Source organism: Eschscholzia californica, unplaced genomic scaffold, assembly GCF_041429995.1.
Source record: "Eschscholzia californica isolate CP2 unplaced genomic scaffold, dmEscCali1.0.p SCAF_4, whole genome shotgun sequence".
Lineage (NCBI taxonomy): Eukaryota > Viridiplantae > Streptophyta > Magnoliopsida > Ranunculales > Papaveraceae > Eschscholzia > Eschscholzia californica.
Genome location: NW_028238461.1, coordinates 57,147,245 through 57,170,061, shown reverse-complemented (window position 1 = coordinate 57,170,061; position 22,817 = coordinate 57,147,245). Strand labels below are relative to the sequence as shown.

At 36.9% G+C, this 22,817-nt stretch overlaps 4 protein-coding genes and 1 non-coding gene across 6 annotated transcripts; 3 read left to right on the top strand and 2 right to left on the bottom strand.

Annotated features, from left to right (window-relative positions):
- Positions 1-739: 739 nt before the first annotated feature.
- Positions 740-8,699, top strand: UGP3 (UDP-glucose pyrophosphorylase 3). Its single transcript, XM_086637944.1, has 17 exons — positions 740-1,801; positions 2,222-2,402; positions 2,528-2,677; positions 2,823-2,984; positions 3,123-3,295; positions 3,437-3,503; positions 3,855-4,021; positions 4,746-4,904; positions 5,180-5,271; positions 5,367-5,461; positions 5,811-5,888; positions 6,072-6,167; positions 6,624-6,698; positions 6,785-6,876; positions 6,959-7,121; positions 8,284-8,344; positions 8,450-8,699. The coding sequence occupies exons 1-17, from the start codon at positions 1,065-1,067 to the stop codon at positions 8,560-8,562; spliced, it is 2,661 nt and encodes an 886-aa protein (XP_086494070.1). The 5' UTR covers positions 740-1,064; the 3' UTR covers positions 8,563-8,699.
- Positions 8,700-10,212: 1,513 nt separating this feature from the next.
- LOC147546729 (farnesol kinase, chloroplastic-like) lies at positions 10,213-12,336 on the top strand. 2 transcript variants are annotated; one of them, XM_086637947.1, is made up of 7 exons: positions 10,311-10,637; positions 11,058-11,125; positions 11,243-11,374; positions 11,466-11,581; positions 11,781-11,895; positions 11,986-12,175; positions 12,225-12,336. In XM_086637947.1, exons 1-6 carry the CDS (start codon positions 10,521-10,523, stop codon positions 12,161-12,163), a joined length of 726 nt encoding a protein of 241 aa, XP_086494073.1. In that variant the 5' UTR covers positions 10,311-10,520; the 3' UTR covers positions 12,164-12,175; positions 12,225-12,336. The 2 variants fall into 2 exon arrangements, with proteins under 2 accessions (XP_086494072.1, XP_086494073.1); XM_086637946.1 differs by having other exon boundaries at positions 10,213-10,637; positions 11,986-12,336.
- Positions 12,337-12,469: 133 nt separating this feature from the next.
- Positions 12,470-12,543, bottom strand: TRNAI-AAU (transfer RNA isoleucine (anticodon AAU)). Its single transcript has one exon. It is a non-coding gene; the product is annotated as a tRNA-Ile (tRNA).
- Positions 12,544-13,196: 653 nt separating this feature from the next.
- LOC147546727 (sequence-specific DNA binding transcription factor) lies at positions 13,197-16,085 on the bottom strand. The gene is made up of 2 exons (XM_086637945.1): positions 14,783-16,085; positions 13,197-13,549 (listed from the first exon to the last, which is right to left on the bottom strand). The coding sequence occupies exons 1-2, from the start codon at positions 15,759-15,761 to the stop codon at positions 13,536-13,538; spliced, it is 993 nt and encodes a 330-aa protein (XP_086494071.1). The 5' UTR covers positions 15,762-16,085; the 3' UTR covers positions 13,197-13,535.
- A 1,413-nt stretch (positions 16,086-17,498) lies between these two features.
- LOC147546726 (uncharacterized) lies at positions 17,499-20,985 on the top strand. The gene is made up of 8 exons (XM_086636994.1): positions 17,499-17,796; positions 18,128-18,293; positions 18,585-18,675; positions 18,767-18,825; positions 19,319-19,379; positions 19,895-19,985; positions 20,073-20,149; positions 20,564-20,985. The coding sequence occupies exons 1-8, from the start codon at positions 17,769-17,771 to the stop codon at positions 20,678-20,680; spliced, it is 690 nt and encodes a 229-aa protein (XP_086493120.1). The 5' UTR covers positions 17,499-17,768; the 3' UTR covers positions 20,681-20,985.
- The last annotated feature ends 1,832 nt before the right edge of the window (positions 20,986-22,817 follow it).

Here is a 22,817-nt window from a genome sequence, read left to right as displayed (position 1 = left end):
TAAAGTGTGTTGCTGCCAACATGGCTCCATCCCTTTCTCCACAATATGATTTTGTAGTCCACTTCTTTTTGTCTCTAATTTTGTCTTGTTAAATAAGCCCAATAAAATAAAACGTTTACTAGTTTAATACCTTACTTAATGTGGGGGGGCTTATGATTCATATAGATACTGTCTCATAAAAATTACTAGCATATGCATACTATTGAATTTTTTTTTGTTGACAAGCATACTATTGAATCACAAACTCCACAACTATAATATGTTCATAGTCGTAAATGGAAATTGTATCAGTAGTTTGACTAGTGACATTAATACCTATCGTCAACAGAACGTAGAAAAATTGATTACCAATATAAATAGAGTTAAGCGAAGCTATTGTTTAGGGTTAACTACACGTGTATTTTTCTCTAGTGAAAAACAACATGAATCTCATATTAGTTGTGATTTGTAAAAAAATTTAACATGAGATACCAATTACTTTTTCTTTAGATGGATTTCCCAACTACTTTTTTTGGGAAGTGATTACAAAAGTCATTACAATGACATTTGATACATCGAAGATGTGATAAGCACGACAATTATCGAATTAAATCTTGAAACACATGGCCCTAAAAGTTCAATTAAGCTATTAGTGTAAATGTCGACGAAGTAAACCACCTAAAAACCATCTAACTATATTATTTGTACATTTAATAATCTAAGTTTTAAAAATCCATAGATTCCACATCTCATGAGAATGGAACATGAGACCTCCATTTTCGGGAAAGAAGGAGTTGGATCAAAGGCACAATGTTTGTGAGAGGATGTGTTTTTTTCAAAAATCTCCACAAGAAAACTCAATGGGGGGCCCTAAAAGGGCAAACCAAACACTTCCAAACTTTCGTATATGCTCGTAGCATCTCCTCTTATCCTCCTCTGTCTCTCTCTCCCATTTCCTTCCTCCAAAACTCCCTTTAAAAATCTAAAATATCTCCCTCTCTCTCTCTCTAGACTCTATCCATGTCTTTACTCTCTCTACATTTCTATCTCCGATCATCACGCATTTATCCTCCTTACCAACGGTAATGGCGGGAACAACTAATACGACTCGTATTCACCAACTCGTATCTTCTTCTTCTTCATTCCCTACAACAACAACAACAACTACTTGTCAGTCACTCCTCCCTTTACTTTCTCTCTCTAAAACTCTCCAATTCAAACCATCTCTTCTCTCTTTCTCTCTCTCATCTCCTCCGCCTTCTTCTTCTAGGTTATCTTCTCCATGTGTTACGACAGCTCCTGTTCAATTCGAACCACTTCCAAATTTCGAACCACAGAAAGAACTCGCAAGACTAAAATCACTTTCTTCCAGACTTTCCAATTCCAAAAATTTGAAAGACAAACTTAGACTACTCGATAATGACTATAGGGTTAAAGATTTTTTCAACAACCGTCGCTTTTCTAGGGTTATATCTTCTTCTTCTTCTTCTTCTTTCAACCTCAATGTTTCTGAGATTTTCTTGTTCAAGTGTTTAGTTGCAGCTGGTCAAGAACATGTGTTATTTAGCTCTGAACTGGATTTATTAGTTCATCATGAGGAACTAAATCATTCTTCGCCCTCAGTCTCAGGGAAAAGTTCATTGAGGAGTGCTTTTTATGCTTTAGCTGAAATGGTTGAGAATTTGGATTTTAATGGTCGTGAAGGGATTGAGAGGAAGCCAGATAGATTCGAGATGGATGGAATTCAGGCGCCATTGAAAGAGCTTTTGAAGATTCTGGGTGAAATTGAACACTTCTACAATTGCATTGGAGGAATTATTGGGTATGCTCATCCAATTCTTCTTCTTCCTCCTCCTCTTTTTAGTCTTAGCATTTTGCTACTAACGTGCTAACAAAATAAATGAGATACTTTTAATAAGGTTTTACAGATAAAATAGGGCAATTTAGAGGACATAAATGTGGATTCTCATAGTCATTGGATAGTTTTCATTCTTTTGAAGATGAAAGGTTAAGGTATCACCTTCATTATGTTAGGTTCAATCTTAGTCCTTAGAGATAGCTTCAGTGTGAATTCATTACCCATGGCGTGTCAACACAATCAGATCATAATATGCAACAACTTCATAACCCCTTTAAAAAATTAATAGCTCAGCTAGTTTGAATGTTGAAGTTTCCATACTTTTATCAATCAAAACTTCCCCGCCGTTTTTCTTTTATCTATTGAAATTATCTTTTGCTGCAGATACCAAATTATGGTATTAGAGCTTCTTTCGCCACCCGTACAAGAAAGGAAGAGAAGGGATTTGTATGCTCGCCTTGATGAGTCAATGAAGAGCCAAATTTTAGAAATCCATGTTCCCACCGGAACAGATCTTTCCCAGAATACAGAGTATGCTTCACAGGCTGCTTTGTGGGGAATTGAGGTTCGCTTGATGAACATATATATTTTCAACAATTGAGGGCTATGCAGTAGAGTCAAATGCGATGGCCTATACTTTCAGTCTAGACTGAATAACATGGATTCAGATCAAGTTTTCATCATTTTCAGGGTTTGCCGGAACTAGGAGAGATATATCCCTTGGGAGGATCTGGAGACAGGCTTGGGTTGGTTGACCCTGACACAGGTGAATGTCTCCCTGCAGCGATGCTTCCTTATTGTGGACGAACTTTATTGGAAGGTCTTATAAGAGATCTTCAGGTAGATCTATTTATTAAACTTTTACGCTCATTTTCTTTATAATGCTTGAAAATATGAACCACCAGTAATTGGACCGTAGACCTAGATGCTGCCTATTTGTGTAAATGTAAAAAAATATCTGAAGATCTTTTTTCATTGATTACAGGCTAGGGAATTCCTTTACTTTAAGATATATGGGAAGCAATCTATCACCCCTGTTGCAATAATGACCAGTTCAGCTAAGAACAACCATGAGCTCGTTACTTCCCTATGTGAAAGACTTCGGTGGTTTGGAAGAGGTCGATCAAATTTTCAACTTTTTGAGCAGGTGTGATTTGGAATACTACTCTATTATCTTCATTTTCTTAATCTCGGAATATCTTAATGCTAGCTTCTCTTTTTGCCTTTTTGGTGATTGTGGAAGTAACAATGTCCACTCAGTAGTCTACTTTTGTTTTACTGCCAGCCTCTTGTTCCAGCTGTTGGTGCAGAAAATGGTCAATGGCTTGTTAAGAAGCCGTTTACGCCAGTTTGCAAACCAGGTGGCCATGGTGTGATATGGAAGCTTGCATACGACAAAGGCATATTTGGATGGTTTTACAATCATGGAAGGAAAGGTGCAACTGTACGACAAGTCAGGTTAACTTTACGTAGTCTATTTATGTCCAACACTATTATTTTTTTTTTTGAATTTCATCTCTTCCATCTCTTGGAAACTTTTTGTTGTATGAGAAACAACTCTGGATTTTGCCTATAAATTTGATCAGCATGATTTTGCAGTAATGTTGTGGCTGGTACTGATATAACCCTTCTAGCATTGGCAGGGTTGGGGCTCCGGCATCACAAGGTATTCTCCACAATTTGGTTCCAACTCTTTACTGTATCTGAATTTATTACTGTTCAGTAATTTTACAAAGATACCACTATGTCATTAATCAGGCTAATATGAATATTCTGATCTTGATGTTCTATACTTTTACCTTTTAACCTTCGAACAAATCATGTGGGTGGAAAAGTAATAAACAAAGAGATGCAATTTTAAATTCCCACTGTCTGCTATTTGTGGTAATAATTGGTATCTATCTTGACAAGATAAAGACTCGGCAGCTTGTTCTTGTGGCACTTAAGTGTGTATGCTTATGAATGTTGTCTTCCGTTGTTAGTTTGTTGATATTTTTCTATCTTTTTCAATTTTTAGAAATTAGGATTTGCGTCTTGTAAGCGGAAGTCTGGGGCAACAGAAGGAATTAATGTTCTCGTCGAGAAACAAAATGCTGATGGAAAGTGGGAATATGGTTTGTCATGTATAGAGTACACTGAATTTGATAAGTTTGCCATCCCAGATGGTCCTACTCCTCCTGGCAGGTAAGCTATTTTACTATTTCTGTCTGATGATGTTTTGAGAACTTGAAATGGTCTGGACACAACGTACATTGAGTAGTTTTTCGGAATGCTGTACGTACTCATTGTTTCCAATAGCTACCGTCATGCTTTAGAAGCTTATATAAGGACTGATATTTTTTCTGGTACGCTCTTAAGATTGCCTGGTCGTTTCTCTCCATGTTCCAGTGATCTGTATTTCACGTATCAGACCCTTATTTAGTGGAGGCTTTACCATCAGTAGGAAAAAATGTTGAATAGTTTATATTTTCCTTGAGTCAGTCAAAATGCTCAAGCTCGTAGAGGATTGAATTTTCACTAATGAGTCAATTAGTACTTGAAACTGTTCAGCTATACATTGACCATTCTTCATGTTACAGTTACATTGTTCTGACCCTTATTGGGTGGAGGCTTTATCATCTCTTGAGCTTGAACAGTTTTTGGTAGGGTATTTCCAGTATGTACTCAAACACCAGTCATGTTCTTGCGATTAACATGGAGATCATCTGGGAAATACACCTGCAATTATGGCCCTTTTTTCGCTATAAATTTCTTTTAGCTACTCAAATAATTTTTAGAAATGTTATTGTAATTTTGTCAGTTTTTTTTTTTTTGCTGTATATCTATTTTTTTTCATCCAGTCACTTAATGTGCGAGAGACTCAAGAAAGATTTTTTTTTTACTTTGAACCTTTGTTTTCTGGTTTAAGCTTGCAGGCAGAGTTCCCAGCCAATACAAACATTCTGTATGTGGATTTAGCTTCAGCTGAGAAAGTTGGATCGAGTAAGAATTCTACATGTCTACCAGGAATGGTGCTAAATTTGAAAAAGGCTATTGTATACGAAGACCATCTTGGGATCCAACATAGGTACATCCTGCTCTGGTCATACCTACTATCTCCCATTAGGCTGTTCTTCCTTCAATGTAGTACTTTTGTACATATGCTAATGCTGGAAGTGAAAAAAATGTGTTTGTGATTATGTGATTCACATGGTAACTTTCTATGATTCAATAAGTAGTAGAGAGTAGGAACTTTTGGAGTGATTTTCTGATTATTTTATTAGTTTTTTGGCAATATTATATGTGGAGCATATCAACATAACATTTTAATTTCGGATTATATCTGCTGTTTCTCTGTTGAAGTGTACCTGGCGGCAGGCTGGAGTGCACCATGCAAAATATAGCAGATAACTTCATGAATACATATTCCTCTCGTTGTTACAAAGGTGTAGAAGGTAAAACATTGGTACCTTAGATGTTTCTGATGTGTAAATGGTTATCATCCTTGGCCTGTATTAATGACACCTCTCATGGCTCCATATTTTCACAGAAGAGCTGGACACGTTTGTTGTCTATAATGAAAGAAAAAGGGTTACATCATCCGCTAAAAAGAAGAAAAGATATTCAGACCAATCTCTACGTCAGGTGCATATTTCCTTATTCCAAATGAATGTAGTAGCTTTTTTCCATTGCTTCATTTTCCATTGGAAATATGAAGATAATCCTCTAGTGCTCAATATAACTCATGTGGAGTTAATGATTCTTCTCTCAACTGATAATCAAAACGATCTTGCTGTTGGGAAGACATATACTCTTCATCAAATTCTTTGGTTATCGAGAAATTAGTACATATGTGATATATTTATGACTTTTATGCCCGAAAGCTTCTTCAACTCTTATAACCTGAACTTTGATGGATATTTAATTCCTACCTATACATGAATTTAAAGAGCATGGTCTTGTTTTCCTTATATGCTATTAAATTGATGTCCAGACTCCAGATGGTTCGCTGTTGGATATCATACGGAATGCGTCTGATCTCCTATCCCATTGTGATATAAAAATTCCAGAGGTGAGTTCACCTCTGAGGGTCCCTTTTAACTGCTGAACTTCTATTCCTAATTAACACCAGATGTACAATTTCTATGGTCAATGTCTTTCCTTTGTTTATGTTGAATGAAGTACCTACCTTCTACTTGACAAAACATACTTCTAAGATGTACTAATTTTCATTCTTTATGGTCGCGTTTGCCAGATTAATGCTAACTGTGAATACTTCGATTGTGGACCACCTTTTCTAATTCTTCTACATCCTGCTTTAGGCCCACTTTGGGAGGTCACTGGACAAAAGGTACATGTCTAGCTCATTTCTCCTTTATGTCTTCAAGGATTAAGTAGTATAAAACTCTCTTCTTCAGAAACCAGTTATGTGCTGAATGTGGATGGCCTTGTTCTCGTAATGCCTTTTCTTAACTAATGATTGAATATCAAGGAATTGGTGGAAGTTTCTATTTGTCCTAAAAAATGTAATTACATAGACGGTGATCACAAAGTAAATCCATTTGCATCTCTCTCTCCATCCCATATTTGTACAGAATCCCTTTAATTTTGCATATCTTATATGTTCATATATCCTTTGATCAGTGGGTTTGTGCGTGCATAATCGAGTCACTGTGCATGTAATCAACTGTTTCATTTGTTTGCGATTGGAAAAACCTTGATATTCAATGAAATTTCATTTGAAGATGAAGCACCGGGGCTCACCTAAGTGAGAATCGTAATGTTTCTTCTTTGTCACATGTCACAGTTCTACGGAGGTTCTATCTCCAAGGGGTCTGAGTTACAAATTGAAGTTGCAGAGTTTATGTGGCGAAACGTTGAGGTATTCATTGCAAGATTTGAGAATCTCGTAGAGCAGGATTTCTATTTAACATTTGATCTCTGAAAAGGCTATTTTCCTCATTTCAGCTTGACGGGAGCTTGATTATTCTTGCTGAAAATGTTATGGGCTCGGCAAGAAGTCATAAATCCAATGAGCCCATAATACAGTATGGGTACAGGTATCAGTTTTACTCCGGAATTGAAGTCGGATATCATCATTCAAAACTGAGAACCCCCAAAATAAGTACTTCTTTGTGTCAGGTGTGGAAGATGTAAGTTGCAGAATGTCAAAGTCATCAATAGAGGGATTGACTGGAATCATGCTGATAACATTTATTGGAAGCTTGATGTTCAAAGATTTGAAGCGGTGAAGGTTATACTGCATGGAAATGCCGAATTTGAGGCTACAAATGTAGTCCTAGAGGTTAGTATGATATATAAACCAAGGAATGAAATTTCGGTTTCGGTGGAAATTTCGGTCGGTCCAAAAGTGGAAACGTTTCGTAGAAATGTTTCGGTCAGTGTGGAAATCTTACAAATCTACAGAAATGATAGAAATATGATGCAATTATGTATAACAAGATTATTAAACCATAATGAAGCATAAAAATGATGTTTACCATTATCTATTAGTTTGAGGGAGTATTAACAATTACACAGTTACTTCCGGGGGTAAATTGAATAATTTTTTGGCTATAACACCCAAAAGATAACATTCTTACTAATAATAATTAACAAACTATGTTAGTTTGAGAAGGTATCGTCAATTACACAGTTATATTACAGGTGTTACTAAGATAAAATCAATTTTAGGCAGTTAAGTCAAGTCGTAAATCATTCAAACAGATTTAAAAACCATGGAAAACATAACATAAAAATCAAGAAAGATCTAAGCGAAATGAAGATGAAAAAGACGAAGAAATGGATATTTTTCTAGTATTAGTTTCTCTGGTTTTTTTGCTAGACTTCTACTATGTCGGTCGAAATTTCCATCATGTCGGTGGAAATTTCGTTATTTCCCACAACTTCGGTGGAAATTTCGATCATGTCAGTGGAAACTATGCAGGAAATAGTTGTAAGTGTTATTTCGTGCACCTAATCTCATTTTAGGAAACGTTTCGCGAAATTTCGGTGAAATTTCGGGAAGTTTCATTCCTTGATATAAACTAATATTGGTATTTTCTGAAGGAGACGTTGTACAGTAGTAGAGCAAGGTTAACGGTCAAGTATATGGTGCACACTAGGGCCATTATCAGTAGCTTCTGCGTAGGCGACGTTACTTGTTCAACATTAAAGTGACATCAAATGATAACTACCACCAACCACTCTCTCGGGAGCTTAGGATACTACACGTAAACGGGTCATCAAAACTAAAAAGTCTCTGCACAGATTTGATCTTGTTAATTTTGAACCTAGGAGACACAGTAAATGCTCCCTGTAGAATATTAGGGTTTTATCCCCCCAAAAGGAACCTACATCCTGACACTTTTGTGTCTGCGGGAGTAATTTGTTTTTTTTATCTGATATTCTGATGTTGTAAAACGCTGAGATTTTGTCATCAATTCTCCGTTTTCTTTCCGTTCCAGGGAAATCATGTATTTGAAGTTCCAGATGGCTATAAAATGCTGGTCACGACTGGAAATACAGGTTCATAAGGCTGTTTTGCTTTAACTTTACATCTTTTACTGCTTCATTTACATTCTGGCCTAGTAAACTCTACATTTATGTAACTCGTTTTTCTTTTAAATTTAGGTTTGGCTGTTACGTTAGACACCATAGAAAAGGAAAAGATGGACAGTGGAAGCTGGTTTTGGAAATACGAGTTAAATGGAACCCATATTCAGTTGAATATGGTCGAGTTGTAGAAAACTATATGATTCTTAACCTAAAATATGTGAACCATGGTTCACATATCGTCTCAAAGCTCGTCTCAATTTGAAGCCCCGTGTACTTTATTTGTTGAACAGAAGTTCAACGTTAAGTAGTACATCCTTCTTGTAAGTAATTATGTTAAGAGGCTTGCAAGCCCTGATTTTTATACATTGATCAAGGGATCTTGATGTTAATATATATGTAAGATTTCAATTGATGAGTAATAAAAAACATATCTATATATATATATTCTACTTCTTCTTGAGTCGTCTCTGAAGTTTTTGTTTTTTCTTATTTAACGTTACTACTAACATTGGAAAATTTGATCTCATCCACTTCCGAGTTCTTGGTAACAGGGGTAGATGGCAACTTTGGGGATTCACTTAAAGGAACAAACTGTGAGTTACAAATACCATGAAATCTAAAGTTTCAATTTCAAGTAATATAAAGCACCATTCTAATATGTGGTTCAAAGATTACATTTATAGGAAGTCCGTGTTAAGGACTTGTAATGTCTGAGGTGGTGGTGGTGGTGTTATTTACATTTTTCTTTGCCATTCAAGAGAATAGTGAAACTGGAAGGCCTTGCCTGTTGAGGGAGAGGTTCGGCCTTACTTCTTGCCTTAAGAGATCCATGAACAATCAATCTCTGAAGGGAAGGAATAGTATGTGGGCGTATCAACAATTGCCGCTCCCTCTCTTAATAACAGAACCAAAGCTGGGATAGCTCTAGGACAAGCTCCTATACTGAAGAACATCTACAATGTTGCCGCTCCTCGACCATAGATAAGCTAAATATAGTTGCTGGTGCATTTTCCCTTGCTTTCATTGTCTTCCTAGATTGAAGAACATCTACAATGTTGTGAATTGCTTCAACTGCCATTACAAGTGGTTTACTGTTACCGGAGATGGAAAGATTAAGAGTAACTGCATTTTCTTTGATTTTTTGAATCAAGGACGCTTAATAAAGAAATGAGGAATGGGAGGAAATGCATAACAAAATACCAACTTGTACTACTGGTCCACCATCACATTGATCGAATGTATGTGGGGCAAAGGAAATGAGGTTTGGAAGGTGTCTACAGACTTACATTTAACCAATAATTTTACTTACTTTCACACTCTAGGTTAATAATTTAAATTAGTATGGGAGTCAAATTCTTTAACATCATTCCTCGAGAATGTAAGTATAATAATCCCATTCCTCCATGGATATATGTCTAATGTCCTATCCAACTTTGTTTTATAGTACTAGTAATATATGACACTGCTTATTCGAATCCCAACCCCACCGCTCAAAAATAACATGCAAAATTGGACTAAACTTAAAACTACATCATCATTAATTAGAAATTTAGTAAGAAAAAATGATAAAAGAGGGCAACAAAAGTACAACTCTAAACCTAAAAAATAGTAGATACTCTAAATGGAAATTATGTGAAAAAAATGTGTTAATAGAGAAAAAAATATGGGGATGACTCAAATAACGAAGACAGAGTATAGGAATACGGGAGTGCTTCAATGACAAAATCTTTGACACTTGACTTAACGACTCATTTTCACTAAAAAAAAATAAAAGATTTTTAAAGTTTAATTTTGATTCTGACGGTGTTTTTTTTTTTTATAACGGTGTGACCCATTACTTTAACGGTTAAAATCTCTTTTTCCGTTAATCTTAGGTGGAAAGGAATGAAAGTCAAAAAGAGGTAGGTAGAGTACTAGGGGGCAGTAATTTCCAGATGACGAGTTATTATTTCAACATTATCATGTGTTACGGTACAAGTTATCAAACAAGATTTGGGTGTTGTTGTACATAGTATATAGATAAATGATTCTCCTCCACCTTGCCTGCCTACCTGCCCTGGATCGTCTCCACAAAGTTCTCGTTACTGAACTTCCGGCGAAGGAACAATTCGCTGCTGGAGTTTGACTTTTCTCCCTGAAAGCCTCCATGTTTCCTCAAAATCCGATGCTCAATGACATCTGTGCCACTGCTATCTCCGGTGTGGTCGCTCTCTCACTCCTTGAGTTTTGGGGTGAAATTGCTAAGCGACGGATTCTCGATCAGGTAGATATATAGATAGCTATATCTCTCTCTCTCTCTCTTTAGAAAAGAAAAGAAAAGAAAAGAAATTCCCCCCATTTTATTAGAGTTACTTCTCTCTCTGCCTTCGCGAGGAATGTCAATGGATTTAGCTTTCTATCACATATCCAAATTAATTAACTGATGAGAATTTGACAACAAAACTTTTTAATTAAGACAGGCCTAATTTTACTACTCCACTAGAGATTATTAGTCTTAAATGTGCCATCTAGAGTATAGGTGTGTGTGCTCAAGCTTAGTAAATGGTAGTCTTCAATTTTGAGAAGAAGACTTGTTTTAACATCATATTTTACAATAATACCGCCTTTTAGTTTAGATTTCTTGATTTGGATTGTTAATCAACACCATCTTCTTCTTCTTCTTCTTGTTCTACTTGATATATAGAAACTCATAAGGAAGCTTGTGCATATAAACATTGGATTGGTATTCATGAGTATGTGGCCACTCTTCAGGTAACCTTTATTTATTTATAATCCAAGAATAATTTATTAAGTGGTTCATTAATTTGTATACCTGCTGCTGTCTTATCAATCTACTAATGGGATTAAATGCCTTGTTCATCATCATAGTTATGAGAATCGAGCTCCATTTCTAGCATCTCTTGTTCCTGGGATCAATATAATTAGGATGCTTGTTTTGGGACTTGGGTTATGGACAGATGAAGCCATGATCAAGTCCATGACCAGAACTGGTGATTACAGGTAACCACATTTCTTCATTATAAAGAAAGGTCCTCCGAGTACAGTTTAGCGTTTGATTTTAGCTCTTCCTTAATTTCCGTAAATAATCCAGGGAACTGCTGAAGGGACCATTATATTATGCGTCAACAATAACAGCGGCTGCTGCTATTTACTGGAGAACTTCTCCTATCGCTATTGCGGCTATTTGCAACTTGTGTGCTGGAGACGGTACTTTATTTTCTCTTTCTTTTTTGTTTTAAACGATTAGGAACTCTAGGTACTTGATTTAACTTAACAAAGACTGGTTAAGCCTTCGAGATTTCATTTGAGAATGCAAGATAGCTCGTTAAGTACATAACTGTTGCTCCCGAGCAGATTTCTTCACTTCTCTGTGGGTTTATTATGTGTTTTCTCGTACTGGTTTTAGGCGTAGCTGATATAGTAGGAAGGAGATTTGGCATAAAGAAGCTTCCACACAATCGGAACAAGTCCTATGCTGGTAGCATTGCAATGGCTCTTGCTGGTTTCATAGCATCTATAGGGTAACTTCCTTTTACATTCTTTGCAGCTGACTTCCACTATCTCATTTCATGCATATAATGTTAAGTGATGAATGCTTATTAAATCAACAGGTTCATGCAATACTTCTCCAAGTTGGGATATATTGAAGAAAGTCCTGGAATGGTTATAGGGTTCTTAATCGTTTCATTAGCGGCAACAATAGTGGAATCACTCCCAATCAGTACTAAGTTTGATGACAATCTTACAGTAACATTGACTTCTGTAGTAGTGGGTAGCCTTGTATTCTGATGACACCTCCTGGTTTGGGTAGAAGATGGAAGTCGACTTTCTTCTGTGAAACTCGCCGCAGTGACTTTTTAGCTTGTGTTGTAGTTGTAAAGAAGTGTATAACTGAGACGATGAAGTTGCGTTTCATCTTTTGATTGTTTAAACCAACAATAAATGAATTGTAATTTTTATTCTTCCCTCTGTAGTAAGTTGGGCCTTCTTATTCATTAAAGTGAAACAGTTTGAGACTAGACCATCAAAACTCACTTAGAAGACTCCAAATGCAATAAACCCAAAAAAAAATGTGAACAATTTATGGATAGTCAGTGGCCTATGCAGGTCTCGAACCTGCGACCTTCGCGTTATTAGCACGACGCTCTAACCAACTGAGCTAATAGGCCAGATTGCTATACTGTGGACAAAAACCTTATACAAAGACTATTCCAGTGGTGTTGCAATCAGTTCAACCTTACTTGGGCTTCTTTCGTCTACCATTTCATGAGCTCGTCTAGCTTCTTCAACCTTTTCTTCTCGTGTGGAACGACTTTACTACTAAGGAGATGGTTCACCTTCCTCACCATTTTATCAGGTAACGGGAAACCCTCTTAGCTTACGACTCTACATTCACAGTAATGTACTTTTATATACCAAACCCTCTTAGGTTACGACTCTACATTCACAGTAATGTACTTTTATATATCAAACCCTCTTAGGTTACGACTCTACATTCACAGTAATGTACTTTTATATATCAAACCTGCCATTTCAACGGGGTAAACTTCACATGGAAAAGGATGAATTTAGCCGATGGTGTTGCTATAATTGACGGTGTCCCAATTTGTTGGTACTGGAAAATCTAAGCAAATGGTTGGTTAATCAATGTCCATTTGCTCTTGTATCGTAGTTGTCATTTTTGTACTAGAGGGCAGATTATCGTCCATTGGAACTGTACTTGTTCCATTGAGCTACCATATAGACTCTCCAGTCCAGGGAACCCAAGAATAAACATCACCATTTACCAATTCAAATGGAAAGTAAGACCCTGGAAGAAGGGTAAACCAAATAAGAACAATTTCATTCATGACATCCTGTTTTTGGTGGTTACTACCATGGAGTATCTATTTACGCACCAAACACAAACTGGCTGAGACACAAACTACTTGCTACCCAAAATATACTTATGAGTTACAAACCGAAGAAGAGTTACAATAAGTCGGCCTACAATAAACAACAACAAAAGCTCAACTTCAATAGATATCAAGGTTTTAACACGATCTTCAGTCCCTGTTGAAAGACCATGACTTCACACCACCATCAGGAGTCAGAGGTTTGGAGAAAGATTCCATGCGAAATCTGGAGTTTGTCTTCTCTTCTAATCCAAGAATTGCTCTTACTACAACTTTTTTCCTGTTGAATGAATTTGAGTTTAAGATAAGCTATCTTAGACTAATAGAGATACAAGTTCGAAGGTAATAAGGAACAATTACTCATCCTCCCCATTGATGCACAATGAGGACCTATGCAGAGGTATCATACGCGCAAGGACGCCGATAGACAAACAATGCACAAATGCTTACAATATTGTCAAAAAGTAAATGGAACAAACGAATAACTACATAAACAACGGAATATAAGAACATATTATGATAATGGGCTATGTGTTGATTGTGTTCTAGTGTCAACGGCTGTGCAATATGACTCGGCCGAGTGACTCGGAACTTAGACTCGGCCATACACCGAGTCTAGGATTAACCCTAGTGACTCGGGCTGACTCGGGTATGCCTGTTTTTCTCTTTATTTTTGAAGTATGAATGCTGTTTTTTTAAGTTCTATTTCCTAGTTCCTACCTAATTAGAAATAATTACTAAACGAAAATAAGCATATTAAATAGTTATGTAAACTTGCAATTAAGTTGGTATTTGGTACAATATTTAAAATCTTTGGGATACCAGAGATTTTCTAGAAATAAAAGGAAAAAGTCTATTACTAATATATACTTCCTATAGTCTAGTAGTCACCTGACTCGGTCGAGTGACTCGGCTGACTCTGCTCTTGACTCGGACCTTGGCCAAGCCGAGTCCGAGTCGTACTGCTTAGGTCAACGGAATATTTGCTCGGGTGTCTAGTCAGTTTAGGAACTCTCGGGAAGGAAGGAATTGTCTACTACGTTATGGTTGTTAAATGATGTACCACATATTTCAGACACCTCAATTCGCCTACCCAAGTAACTAAAGGAAATACCAAGATATACCCTAGAGGACAAAATACAAATCCAACATCTGAAATTACCAGAAGCTCATCAAATAGAACCTAAACACACATTCCCGATTAGGTTCGACTTACAAAACAATGCTCCTATTGATCAAGAAAGCAATTCTCCACTTTGTGTTACGAAATTGACAACAAGAACTTCAATGCATCATATTTTGATCAAAAGGAGAAACCAACAATGTAAAACCACAGTACCTAATCAATCAATGTATCATTGGGTGTTCCAGCAAACAATTGATAAAGCAAAATTCCCACAACTCTCAAGCATATAACAATCAAATCTTAAATTAGGGTTTTTGCACAAAAACAAGACACCAAATGATCATCAATGTTGAAGGTAGAAGTGAATTTCTAGAGAGAGAGACTGACCAGTGGTGGTGGTGGTAGATGAATATTTAGGGCGTTTCATCTTCTGAAGCTCAAGCTGAATTTCCATAAACATTTGAGTCCTCTTTAATTCGATTTCTTTAGTGAAATCCATCCATTGTCTCTCCATATCCATCATCTGTTGCTGCTTGGAGTTCTCAATTCTCTCATACATCTCTCCAAACTTAGTAACAGCTCTAGCTAACTCCCTGAAAGACGACGATGATCCACCACCAGAAAAAGAATCACCATCAATCTTACGCTTTCTACTCCTTGTATCAAACAACACCTCTTCTTCTTCTTCTTCTTCTTCTTCTTCTTCTTGATCATCACCATCTTCATCATCATCATCTTCATCATCGTAGTCATCATAGTCCTGACCGCCACCACCACCACCAGAGCTTTCGGTCGTTCCAGCAGAGTTATTCAACCTAGATCTAGATGAAGATCCACCGGAATAAATAGCAGTGATAGGAGGAGGGTAACGATTAGGATTATTAGGGCTATATAGTTTAACGGAGGGAGGAGGAGGAGGAGGAGAGGGTTTATGAAGAAGAGAAGAAATCGGAGTGGTTTTGAAACGTTTGGAAGTAGTAGGAGTAGTATTAATTTTGGTGGTGGTGGTGGTTCCGATGAGGTAATCTAAACGTGAATAGAAAGGCCATTGTGAAGGAAATGGTTTTGATTTCTCGAGTTTGTATTTTTTCTTGATGGTATCGATTCGATTCTTGCATTGAATATCAGTTCTAGGAGGTTTACCAGAACTATCTCGATGGGCATTGACGGCATCGGCAACTTCTTTCCAGTCTTTTTGACGGAGATTACCACGGTTTAGTTGAAGATAACGATGGCCCCAAGCTTCAATAAGAACAGCGGTGGCTGCTTCAGTCCAGCAATCTTCACGACCACCACCACCACCATTGAAGTTGTGGTGGTGGATGCGGTTGTTTGCATTCGGAGTACCCTGGGAGGAGGGTTCCATTAATGAAGCAGAAGTGGGTGAATTTCAGGTTAGAGAGAGAGAGAGAGAGAGATCGGAATTGAGGGAAATGAATAATGGGGGTGAGATGAGAAAATCGTCCGTCCATTTTGTGTTCCGACCCCACCATCCCAACCGACCAGATGAGATGATGGGGGGAGAGAGAGAGAGAGTCGTCAGAGGTGAGATGAGGAGTCAGTCGACTCCTTCTCCATCTTGATGTCATCGACGGTACCGTATTCCCCCCGCTAGCGCTGACTGATGACTCCTTTTCTTTTTCTTTTTTTCTGATTCGGCGGGTTTTTCATAGAAGACCGGCAAAATTACAACTAACGAACGGGCTTCACCTATTTATACCCTTTTCTGTTTCGATTGGGCGCAACTCTAATCGGTGCCTATAACCAAATTGGTTGGTATTGGGGTGCCATGCCACTGGTTAGAGGAAATACATAGTATTACTAATGGGTGGCCGCCATTGGTAGTCATGTGACTCATCTTCACTACCAACAACGGTCCGGACGGGCGGAAAACGGTCCGGACGGGCGGAAAACGGACACTATCTCAACCGGTCCGGGCGGAACGGGCACAAGTCTTAAGTGTCCACTCGGGCATCCGGACAAAATGGGCGGACATTTCTGATTTTTCTCAACAAAGTGGCCGTCCGTGACCGTTTTGATAGTCGGGCAAACCGGATATCGGTCGGTCGGGGACCGGTCACTAATGATCAAATAAAGAATTTTTTATTCGAAACTAAAATTATTTAGTAGCTAAATACAACTTTCTAAACTTCAACTTTACAATTCCAAAAAGTAAATGACTACAAAATTAATAATAATCATTGCGATTCCTTATGGATTAAGATCGGTTTTATTCTTCTTCTCATGGATTACGATCGGTGTATTATGGATTCTTGGGTTACTAATGAGATATTGAGATTTTTATTGATAATGAGACGAAGAAAAGATTAAAAAAAGTGATTTCTAGGATTATATATTTTTACTCTTGAAATCTAACGATTGTAGCTAACCCTACAAATCTAAAGGCTTAAAATCAACCATATAGGCGGGCGGGTATAACGGGTAGGATAAACGGACGGGTATGGACGGGTTTGGTCGGGCGGACTATATAAGCGGACGGGTTCCGGTCGGAACACCGGGTAAGGACCTATGCCCGCGTCCGTCCGCTTAAACTCTTTCGGTCGGGCGGGTACGGACTGATTCGGACATCGAACGGTCACGGACCTTTCGGACTCGGACGGTCGTGGGCGGGTTCCGGATTTTCGGGCCAAAATCCACCCCTACCAACAACTATCATCTCTCTCTGTCCACACTCTCCCCAAAATCATCCTTTATCTCTCTTTTCGGGTGAATCCTCTATCAGAGTGTAGACTAGGATCAACGTCAGAGAGTTAAACCCTCGACAATTCGATCTCACAGAGAACTAGAAATGATGGTGGTGAGTGACAATGGTGAGGGTCGATTGTAGCAGTGGTGAGTGTGAGAATAGTCTCACATGAGAGAAGAGTGATGTGGTAATCAAACATGATGTCTAGGTCATATAAATCAACTCATTGTAAATTGACTTTGAATTGAATGACAATAAATTTAACAGACTTTTTATGTCGCCAAGTGTTTAGAGCTAGTAAAAATTTGTGGAGTCTTCACCAAATACTCGTGGACTTTGGTATGAGGTGGCAAAAACGAAAACGACATCGACAACTGCTAAGGCTTGGGATGGCACAAAAATGGTGACGGCGTGATGGTTGGTGACAATGGTGAGTGTGCTTGGCAGTGATGGTGAGTCTGAATTTGAGTGGGGTGCCCTTATCTGTCGCTTTTAAACGGGCTAAATATAGGGGCTGATCTATGATATAGGCCCAGTTATACCGTGACGAACACAAAATTCAAACCTAAAAGAAAAAAAAAATATACTAGCAGGAGAGGAAGAAGAGAAGAGAAAGGAAGAGCAAAGCCACTACTCGCAGAAGTCACCCTCCTCCACATAAACAATATGCCCAAGTCGAAGCGTAATAAAGCAGGTTTGCCTCTCATCATCAGCTTCCATCTTTTCAAACCCTAACAGTAATTACTTTATTGTTGCTTCAATCGTATGCTTATTTTTTGTCTATTTATCTTATCCGGGGTTGGGTTCTCCAAATCCTAGTGTTTTCAAATGTCTGTATTTATACTCAAATTCATTCATAATGTCACAAAATTTTATGGGTTTCATTGCAATTAGAGTTTTGGGTTTTGTAGTGAAAGAAAAAACAGAATCTCAAAAGCTTTTAGTACTTTTTATGTTTATGTTTTTTCCCTACTACTTAATTGTTTATTTTTGTTCGTTGAACTCATTAACGGGTATGTATGTAGTTACATTGTCGAAGACAAAGAAAAAGGGTAGAGAGCACAAAGAATCCATTGTCAATTCAATAAGGCAAGCAGTTGAGGATTACAATTCCATCTATGTTTTCTCTTTCGAAAACATGAGAAATCTCAAGTTCAAGGAGTTCAGAGAGCAACTCAAGTCTTCTAGCAGGTATTATTAGAACAACACTTGGGATTGAACTATTACCCAATTTGCTCGTTAAAAAACTCTGATGCTTTATGAAGTTTTCTCCTCATTTCGATTTCATCTTCACATTGTTCACCGTCTTTTCAACAACTGCCTCATTTTGCATTTATGTTTGTTAAATGTAGTCGACGATTGGTCTGACATATTGCATTGAGTAGGTGTTGTCACATTTCGTATTTCAACGGAGTATGTTAAATAAGCCAATTATTTGATACCGTTTCCAAATTGAATCTAGAGTGATTGACTTTGGAGCAGGTTTTTTCTTGGATCAAATAAAGTTATGCAGATTTCTTTGGGGCGTTCTGTTTCTGATGAAATAAGACCAGGCTTGCATAAAGTTTCTAAGGTACATTTGCTCTTATATTGTCTCTTAATGATCGAAACTTTTACATTTCATTTTTGTTCGAGATCTAAAGGTGATATCGTTGCTTTTCCAGCTTCTACATGGAGATGCTGGACTCTGTTTTAGCAACTTGCCAAAAGAAGAAATTCTTAGGTAGTCTTTTAGTGGAAATGTTTAAGTACCTCTTATAAAACTGAATCTATATGTCTGTGAATGCATGCAAGTGGGGCAAAAATTAATACAGAAGGTCACAATCAAGTTGGGCTATGAATCAGGGGTCTGGCTTGGAGTTTCATGATATATACACTTTTAGTATTGGTCATAAGACTCATAACATGTAATAGAGTAGACATTACTAGTATATGTCAAGTTACTTCGAATACACGTACATTTGTAAGAACTAAGGCATCAATTGCCATTTTCCCGTAATACTCATTCTCACCATCTTACTTGCTCCCACGTTAGAAATCTGGTTACTGAAGCTTTCGGAGATAGATTAAGGCAGCTTGTTGTTTAGAAATCCTATAGATATTAAATGTGGAAAGGATCTCCTCTTTGTATCTTACCATGAACTTTTCAGATTTTTCTTATTAAGGAACATCTTCTGTTATTCAAAATTTTCGATTCTTCATTATATATTTGGCAGGTTGTTTGGCGAATATGAAGAACATGACTTCGCAAGAACTGGAAGCATTTCAACAGACAAGGTCTGGACTCTGGAGCCTAATTCTCCTTGTGTTTATGTAGAATGTCTCGACTTGGGATATTTCTTCTCTTCTTTCTTATTTCTCTGCACCTTCATTGTTATCAAAGAACCTAGTTAACACTTGTATACATGTTATAATTTTGTGTGCATATTATATAGAATTTTGATGATGCTACCTTGCTTCTCTAGGGCCACTTGGTTGCTATTAGGTGCTCCTGAGTCCTGTCAATGCATTTTACTCTTTGTTGGCCGAACTATTAGAATCTAAATATTTTACTCCCCATTCTGTTGATCTTCGTAACTATTTCGACAAAAGAAACAAATTGGGTGTAGTTTAGTGCGGCCTTTATAGCTTATCACCTATGGATACAAAATCACATGTCTAAACTTGATATAGTGATTTGTTTCTATAGTCTCGCTCATTTGTTAACATATGTGGATTATATTAGAGTAATAGCGTTCCGGTTTTTACCTTGTTACTTGACGTCCTGGTTAAAACTCGGGTTATGTGTTCAGGTGGAGCTTAAAGAAGGACCTCTAGATCAGTTCAGTCATGAAATGGAGCCTTTCTTAAGGAAACAAGGGATGCCTGTTAGATTGAACAAAGGTGGTTCTGAGTGTTTGAAATGGCTTCTAATCATCTCACCACAAACCGTACCATTGTCGAATCTTAATATTTCTTTATCTCCAACAGGTGTCGTGGAGCTTGTTTCTGACCATGTTGTCGTTGAAGAAGGGAAACCAATATCACCTGAGGCGTCACGAATACTTGTATGTTCTAAATTCTTCAGTTTAGGCTGTGGTTGTTTTTTCTCATTGTTGACTCAAGTAAAACCAAAATCAACCAAAGTAAGTCATTTAGACGAGTCGTACATCATGAACCAGACAAAAACATACAGTCTGAAATCTGACTCGTGTCAATTTATACCTCAAAGTCAGATTTCAGATCTGACTTGGAGAAAAACTACCTTAATCACATCCATCCCTTACGCTGGGTTTTACTTCTTCTTCCCAGACGTTACCATGATATGAAGTTCATCTGCTGTTTCTCTTCCTAGAACTACGATACGTATGATATATTTCAACTGCCACATACGAGTTTATAAAACAATTTTTAGGGTTTATTTTATCATTATATCTTTGGGTTATGTAGTTTGTAACGTGTTGTTTTGTTACTTTCTGCAGCGTTTGCTTGGGGAGAAGATGGCAACGTTTCGCCTACACCTAATCTGTCGATGGAGTCCTGAAGATTTCGAAATTCTAAAAGAAGGTTTGGAAATATCCGACATAGAATCTTCATAGGTTGCCTAATCATTTACTGCATAAAAGATCGAAATCACCTGCCCTTTCTCAAAGCCAAGAAGGTCGAAGGCGAAGAAGCTGGAACTGGGCGTATTGATAGCATAGCAGTAAGTAGTTGTAACTTTATTTTAGTTCAAAAACAATAATCTATTATTGAAATTGTTTTTCATTTTTGCCATCAATTACTATGTTACTAAATTCAACAAAAAAAAAAAAATTACTATGTTACTAGTAATATTTTTTTTTATTTGAAAGAGTATAATGGTCATTCGGGTTATCCCATGAATGGTTTGGCTTCTTCTAAATCATCTTAAACTAAACTCAAAATACATAAATCTTATGGTCATCCCTTTTCCCTGGCAGATATAAGGGATTCTTCTGTCTTATCTTTTGTTTTTCCAAATTGATTAACATATTAATATTGCTTAATTAGTTCATTAATGTCTACAATAATTTAGATTTATGATTTTAGTAATCTTTTTCCCTTGAAATCTGCCCTAAGTATTCATTGATGTTTTATTAATTTTAATCTTAAGAGGTTGTTTTCTTGATTAAGACGAAAATGGCTAAATCACAAAGTGGTTGAATTAATTTTTTCAGAAGTAGGTGATAAACCACTAATTTGTGCACACATTTTACAATTATCCAATTTTAGAGTAGTTAATCACATTTTAATTTTTTGGTTTTGTATTTGGTGGATTAGTTAGCTACTTATTCTTCATGAATTTGTTATTGAAACACAAATCCGATATACTTTTCGATTTCCTATAGGTCGAAGTTTCAATATAAGATTTAGTTTTCTGTAAGGAATTCCTCTGCTACCAAATCTAGGTGTAATTAGTACGAAAAAAGAAATACACCCACAAGAAAAAATAAAGAACGACAGAAATTCTTTCAGCTACAAAACGACCAGAAGAACAAAACTAGAAGGGAATCAAAGAATATAATATTAACATATATATAAATAGCCAAGGAATGTGGAAGCTATAAAACTTCATCAAATGAATTGAATTTGATAGTGTCATGGTAGAATCTTTAGACTTATACAGTAGAAATTGTCCTCATAGAAACAAACACAATCTAACATATATTTGATGCCTTTGAAGATTTTGAGAAAACCCATCTCGAGTAGGTAGATATGCTAAGCTAAGCTAAGCTAAGCTAGCTTCCCATGTGGTGCTTTTTTTTTTTTTTGCCCTAACTCTTAGACTTTGGACCAACCTCTTACTATTCTCCCCTTCTTCCACCTCAAAAACTACCTTTTTTTGGTATTAACATATCAAACTCATTATAGAGAGACAATTACTAACACGAGGGAATTCATAAAAGCTAGCTAACATTATACCTAGAAAATCTACTACCTTTAACTCTCTCTCTCTCTCTCTCTCTCTCTCTTTGCTTTTTTTGCCCCATGTTTACTTTGGTTACTTGCTTTTTCTCTTGAAAAGAAGTGAATTTCATCCTTTACCCAAAAACCTAGATATGATAAGGGATATAGGGATGTCTAGAGTGAGATAGAGAGATAGGGTAAGCATGCATATGAGCATATCCATTTAAGAAAAGAGAAAGATATGGAGCTTGCATGTGATGAGGAGGTAACGTCTATCCTTGTACAACAAGTGAGTAAGATTGGGATTAAGTGTTCGTCATCTCTCCATGTGGTGGGTACAGAAGAGAATTCCTATTGACAAGTTTTTGTTAGTAATCGTCATCATAATTTTCATCTGAGACACAAAAACTTTGGCACAAGATCGAATTCTGATCAAAGTTATATTCAACAAATATTACCACCCTACTAGATCGAACTTCTCGTCGATAATTCTCCTGCCACTCTTTTAAATAGTCCATTTTTCTCCCACTTGAATGCAATTTGTTGCTTCTTATGAACCGGGTGCACTATTAAAATGGAATATATGCAATATTGTGTCATATATCGTCTTCCACAAAACAATGAATTATTGTTTTTTAGCTATTAACTTAGCTTTTTGAGAATATCTTGGATAAATTTTGTAACATATTATATTGGAGATTTGGTTAGCAAAGTAGGTATATAAGACTTTTAATTGCTTCAAGTTGAGCAAGGCATTCAAATAGCAAACAATATATTCATTATAAAGGTTGAATAGCATTTGTATAT

What these genes read in the sequence shown, in the direction of transcription:
- LOC147546726 (XM_086636994.1), top strand. Translation starts at nt 17,769, where the DNA reads ATGCCCAAGTCGAAGCGTAATAAAGCAG. An exon ending in GTCGAAGCGTAATAAAGCAG is followed by an intron (nt 17,797 to 18,127) that starts GTTTGCCTCTCA and finishes GTATGTATGTAG; the next exon opens with TTACATTGTCGAAGACAAAG. An exon ending in CCAAAAGAAGAAATTCTTAG is followed by an intron (nt 18,826 to 19,318) that starts GTAGTCTTTTAG and finishes TATATTTGGCAG; the next exon opens with GTTGTTTGGCGAATATGAAG.
- LOC147546729 (XM_086637946.1), top strand. Translation starts at nt 10,521, where the DNA reads ATGTTTCCTCAAAATCCGATGCTCAATGACATCTGTGCCACTGCTATC. An exon ending in AGCGACGGATTCTCGATCAG is followed by an intron (nt 10,638 to 11,057) that starts GTAGATATATAG and finishes CTTGATATATAG; the next exon opens with AAACTCATAAGGAAGCTTGT. An exon ending in GGTTTCATAGCATCTATAGG is followed by an intron (nt 11,896 to 11,985) that starts GTAACTTCCTTT and finishes TTAAATCAACAG; the next exon opens with GTTCATGCAATACTTCTCCA.
- UGP3 (XM_086637944.1), top strand. Translation starts at nt 1,065, where the DNA reads ATGGCGGGAACAACTAATACGACTCGTATTCACCAACTCGTATCTTCT. An exon ending in CATCTTGGGATCCAACATAG is followed by an intron (nt 4,905 to 5,179) that starts GTACATCCTGCT and finishes TCTCTGTTGAAG; the next exon opens with TGTACCTGGCGGCAGGCTGG. An exon ending in CAGACCAATCTCTACGTCAG is followed by an intron (nt 5,462 to 5,810) that starts GTGCATATTTCC and finishes ATTGATGTCCAG; the next exon opens with ACTCCAGATGGTTCGCTGTT.
- LOC147546727 (XM_086637945.1), bottom strand. Translation starts at nt 15,761, where the DNA reads ATGGAACCCTCCTCCCAGGGTACTCCGAATGCAAACAACCGCATCCAC.